At 44.3% G+C, this 5,751-nt stretch overlaps 1 protein-coding gene across 2 annotated transcripts; it reads right to left on the bottom strand.

Annotated features, from left to right (window-relative positions):
• LOC101466594 (putative G-protein coupled receptor 173) lies at positions 1-5,327 on the bottom strand. 2 transcript variants are annotated; one of them, XM_004546353.3, is made up of 2 exons: positions 4,328-5,327; positions 1-3,204 (listed from the first exon to the last, which is right to left on the bottom strand). In XM_004546353.3, exon 2 carries the CDS (start codon positions 3,035-3,037, stop codon positions 1,838-1,840), a length of 1,200 nt encoding a protein of 399 aa, XP_004546410.1. In that variant the 5' UTR covers positions 3,038-3,204; positions 4,328-5,327; the 3' UTR covers positions 1-1,837. The 2 variants fall into 2 exon arrangements, with proteins under 2 accessions (XP_004546410.1, XP_076734281.1); XM_076878166.1 differs by lacking the exon at positions 4,328-5,327 and adding an exon at positions 3,307-3,848.
• Positions 5,328-5,751: the final 424 nt, after the last annotated feature.

Below are 5,751 nucleotides of genomic sequence, written 5' to 3'. Positions count from 1 at the left end.
TGCATCAAAAGTAGAGTCTTTATTGATGAGTGGGCAAAAGAACCAACTCAGTTAAACTGTACAGTTACAGAATATCATCTCGCGAGGGAATGCCAGACGTAAAAATTATGGACCTCTGTTCACTTTTCACTTTTTCTTTCCATAACAACATCTGTACAAGTTGTAATCCCCAGTTTTGAATCTATGAAATGCAGTGGAATGCATGCTTAGTACAGTATGCTGTGCAAGTGTCCACATTTAAAAAAAATTGACTGCACGTGTATATCTATGCCTAACATATCGTAGGTCAGACATTTGTGTCACATGAATTGTAATTTGGAGAGACAATTCATTGTATTCATTGCCAGTTTTCATACACCACACAGATTGGGGGTCGTATACAAACTGAAGATGTTTGGATTTTGAACATACTGTGATCCAGACACTCAAGTGCTGGCTTTAATGTTCGGGGGTGGGGGGGGATATAAGATGGCACGGTAACATTCAAGTTTCATTCAAATTAAGTGCCACTTCATTTTCTCTTTTTTTTTGTATTCTGGTGAGAGCAAAACAGCACTTTAAAACATTCCCAAGATCGTCATTTGCAAATAAATGTACACTTCCTAATGGTTTTTTTTTTTTTTTCCAAATAACGTAATATACATCATCATTCAAGTCATTAAATCCTATGGCCTGTTTTCAATGTACAACTGTTGTTTTCTAATTATTCTGTCTCCCTTTTTTTCATTATCCATCTGTATTTCACAATTGCTTGCACATTAGCATTAAAAATCCAGCTTAAAAATCCATTTGAAGGATAAATTTCCATATGATGAGATTGCTCAATTTTCCATGATTTTGAGACCACAAGATGAGGCTGCTTTCATATTGACTCAGTGTTACTGGAACCTTTTCTATCATCATTATTTCTTTCTGTCTCCTTCCACTTCCCTCTGCATTTTTTTTTCTTTCTGCCTTTTTTTTTTTTCTTTTTCACACACATACACACAAATGCTCTATAAAAACACACAAACAGGAATATAGATTCCTGTACGGTCTATACAATATGAAATCAAGTCATATTTCAAAATAGTGTCATCTGCTTAACATGTATTGTTTACAAATAAAGGAAAACAGGCAATTTTTTTTTTATGATACAAAGAAACCTGACACGCCCTAAATCAAGTCCAAAAAAATCAAGCATGTTAGGGGCTTCTGGGATCACAACAGCTATTTAAATGTATCCAAGGTTATTGAGTCCACTTGATATTCTGCAGTCTCTTTTTGAAATACATGAAAAGGCGTCCAGGGTGGTCTATCAATCCATTTAGACCCTTTGAGTTCCTTGATGTGTTTCAGAGTTAGTAACGCTCTGATCAACACTTTCTATTCACAGTCCACGGCACATTTCTTCAAGGATTTCAAGCCTCTCTGTGTCTGTTTTGTGCCTTATGTGACACAGAAACGCATTCTCAGCTGAAAGCTCTGGGGCGTGTCCCTCTGAAATAAGGCAACGTTATTTTAAAATGGCATCTGACACACTTAGCTGGAGCGGTGATTGTTGTGATCTTTCCAATTTATTAATTATATAGTCCGTCATCAGCGGTGCACACCCTTAAAGTGTTACCAGGGCGTTTCTACTGCCCTATCCAAACCTTTGCAACTCACACATTTTTTCACATATAAACATTCTTCAGATATCGGCACTGTGCCTGCATTTGTTAGCAAAATTTGGATTTTGTTGTGCAAAACAACAAAACAGACACTGACACTTAAGCAAGGTGCATTGCAACCCTTCTGCTCTCAAAATTCCCCCTTAAAACGTGAAACATCCCCCTCTTTAGGCTCATTTTTAATCTCACATGATGCAGTAGGCCTCATCCTGGGGCAGGTGTTGTTTAGTCCTCCAGTAAGTAGGCAGATGAGCTCTCAGCACTTTCCTCAGGTCCTCGTTCAGCAGGAGGCAGAAGATGGGGTTCACTCCGGCCTGGGCGAAGCTCATCCACACTGTGATGGAAAGGTACCTATGAGGGATGGTGCAGGACTTTACGAACACCCTCCAGAAGCACGCCACGATGTACGGTGCCCAGAGGACCAGAAAGAGCAGGGTGATGGTGTAGAACATCCTGCCCAGCCTCCTCTCTGATCGCACCTCCTCCATCCCGAGCAGCCGCCGGTGCTGATTGTGTAAATTTTGCCTGATGCCCAACAGAGTAGGTGGCATGGGACCACGACCGAACCCTGCGATCCAGTTAGCTGCAGCTTGACCTGTGGCCCCGGGACCGTGGAAGGTCCAGTTCTGGCTGATAGCGGGCACCAGCTGGACAGGTTTCATCTTGCGGTGCCTGTATTCAAACAGCAGCAGCTTGGCGTAGAAGCCATGAGTAGCCAGGACCACCACAGCCAGCATGAGCATGAAACCCAGGGTGTCGTTGGTCTTCAGGTAGCGGTGTTCAAAAATGCACTGATCCTCATCACGAATGAACTTATAAGTCCCCACGTCAAAGACGGGTGGGAACGCCATGGCGACTGCCAGAGTCCACACCATGCATATGATGGCGGCACAGGTCCAGATGGTCATGCGTTTGGCGTAAAATCGGTGGTGGGCAATGGCAAGGTAGCGAGTGACAGCCACACAAAACAGCATGAAGGCAGCGTGAAAGCAAAACAGCACAGCCATAAAAGCCACAACTTTACAACTCAAGGCACTGTAAGTCCAGGCCGAGCTGTTGTGGACGGAAACCAGCACAAAGGGGAAGCAGGCAGCAGAGCGAACTGCATCGGCCAGGCACAGGTCCAGAAGAAAGAAATAGGGAGCCTTGTGAAGCGTCCTGTCTCGCAGGACCAGCAGGGAGACCAAGAGGTTGCCTACAAGACTGACACAGATGATCAACCCCAAGAAGACCAGCTTAAAGTAGGCAGACACATCTGTGGCAGAGATTCCTCCATTGTTGTTGCTGCTGTCACTGCTGCTGCCGCCCCTTGCTAGTCCACTCTGAGAGGCCAGCACAGCCAGCAAACTGCCAGGGCCGTCGATGGCAAAGCTCTGGTTAGCCATTCTTTCCCCTTCCACAAGAGCCTGCCTGGTTTGGGCCCCTTTAAAAACAGTACAGATCCTCCTACAGCCGTCGTCTCCCACGGCTCTCTCGTCTTTACAAGGAGAGGCCGAAAGGATCTTTTCTACAAGACAGAATCATCTTTCCTCTTTGTCCACAACCTCGCCACCTGCGAACAGAGACACACACACATTTTGAGGAACGAAAAACAGCACGTCTGACCTGCTCGTTAGGTCGAACACGCTCGCCACTAAATTGAAGCAAAGCTTACATTTAAACACAGTGAATATAGAAGTGCTGTGTTGGGCAACACAGTGGAAATATCTGCCTTCCTGTTTCTCTAAGGCTGGGATCAGATCAGCAGCTCTACAGCATGCCAGCTCCTTGGCTCTCTCAGTAATTACCTTGCTCGTTGCTAAGATACAACAGCTCACATACTTTGTGCAAGTGTGGGTGTTTGAGTGAATGCATGGGGGTGTACGGTGGGGGGTGGGCTGGAGCAGACACAGTACAACCGACACTGGGCATGTCCAACAAACAGGGATGTTGTAAATGAGCAAAGAACATTTTCTGCTTTCTCTCTGCATGCGTGTATGCGTGACAGTCGGTTAAAGAGCAGAGGGTGTAATCAGTATCATTCAAAGCACATAACAAATATAATGGCAGAGCACGGAGCCATTTGGGTTTTTACCGAAGGCCTGTGTGTGTGTGTGTGTGTGTGTGTGTGTGTGTGTGTGTGTGTGTGTGTGTGTGTGTGTGTGTGTGTGTGTGTGTGTGTGTGTGTGTGTGAAATGTGTTATGTTACTCAACAGGGTGATAAAACCACTGTTGCCATCACCACGGGCAGACATCAGTGTTGAAGCAAGGAAACGTAAACCTTATTCTGGGAATGAAAAATCAAATATAAACCAAATCTGAGACCTGCAAACTCATTTGTGGGTAGAGGATGATAACAATACTCAGTCGTATTGCTTGTATGGGTGGGCCTTGTCTATGTAGGCCATGACACCCAATACGATTTGCCATAACTGTAAGCTTGTTTTCTTTTCTTTATTCTTTTTTCAATCATAGCAGCTCTCTGCCACCTTGACAAATATCATTTCACCTGATTAAATGGCTGCCATGGCAGCTAGGCCTGAAACACAGGGTGGAGTGAAAAACACATGAACAGGTGTCAAAATCACCATCATTTTTTTTTTTATTGTGTGTGTGTGGGTGTATGTGTGTGTGTGACTGAGAGAGAGAGAGCGATAAAGAGATGGAAAGAGAGGGGGAGAGAGATAATAACCTACCTTTCATCCCTTCATTTTTGCATCCTTTCTTTCCTCACGGTAAAAAAAAAAAAAACAACAAAAAAGGGATCCCAGTCGCTTTGCTTCAGTGTTCGTTAAATGGAGAGAAAAGCACATAATAAAGCTGCATGGTCTTGCTGTGTGATCTCAGGCTCAAACAACACCTGTTATGCATAAATCCATCGCGAGGAAAGCGAACTGAGCAACATTTAATAAACATAAGACGGGCAGAGGCTACCTAATAATCAACAGCTGATCAAAAAAAAAAAAAAATCCAGGATGAGGACTGATGTAAAGCCACATTTAAAAGATATGCATACAAAAAACACTCTCTCACACACACACAAAAAAAATCCACCGCCACCCTTTTACATTTTCATGGAGAAGAAGGTGCTCATTTGGTGTCTGAATATCATCCGAGAAAACAGATTTTATGTTGCATCACGTCGAGGATGGGTTTCCAGAAGCCTAGAAACACACGCGGTGGAAAAATAACATATCTTGCTCTGTTCATATATCCAAATGATGTCAGATTTTCAATGCTTATAATAACCCACCCACAAACGTTAGAGAGGAAAAAAGATCGCGCATCCCCTAAATGAATCGTCTTGGCGTTTATATTGACTAGTGGCACCAGGACAATTAGTCCACACAGACAACAGCCGCGATACGTCTCTTTTCCCCATCTTTCGGCGTAAAAGGCGATGTATTTACCCTGAACTGTTATTATGCAGTCTTTGTTTTGCTGTCCAGCGAAGGTGGACTACATCTTAATGGTCCAAAATAAAAGCCTCCGTGGCAGAACAAATACATGATTTTTGGACAAATCCAGCGACGGCACAGAGGGCTTCACATCGCAGACGCTGCCGAAATCAAATGAAAAAAAAATAGGAAAAACAAAAACAAAAACAGCACGGCTGGATTAGGCGAATTATTCCTGAATAATCCCAATTATGGCTGCTTGCAAGGAGGCAGCTCGCACATTCGCGGAAACCGTCGGTTTTATTCGGAGAGAGAGAGAGCGGGAGGGAGAGAGAGAGGGGGAGGGAGGCAGGGAGGGAAGGAGGGAGGGAGACAGAGGCGGACCTGTGCAGTACTGTGGGCCCAATAACTTGAAAGTGATGTTCTCTGAATGACGTGCCAGTTTTGTCCAGTATGGGTGCACTGAGGAGCTCCACCTGTCAACTAGCTACGTCTTACACTGGTGCTCCTGTCCTCGGTGACAAACTGGGTTGACTGGAACACATGGGCCTGACGGGGTCCAAGGAATTCTGGGGGCTCTGGAAGAATATTGGGCCTCCTTTTTGAAAGTGGAAAAACATCTCATTTAAAGTTCTGCAAGAACCTAAAAACATCACCAGAACGAGCACACACAATTGATTCGAGGTGCCTTATATTTTAAGGCAAAAATCCTACAATAATAC

Source organism: Maylandia zebra, linkage group LG20 (assembly GCF_041146795.1).
Source record: "Maylandia zebra isolate NMK-2024a linkage group LG20, Mzebra_GT3a, whole genome shotgun sequence".
Lineage (NCBI taxonomy): Eukaryota > Metazoa > Chordata > Actinopteri > Cichliformes > Cichlidae > Maylandia > Maylandia zebra.
The sequence above is the reverse complement of the archived record's forward strand: the minus strand, read 5'-3'. Positions and strand labels throughout refer to the sequence as shown.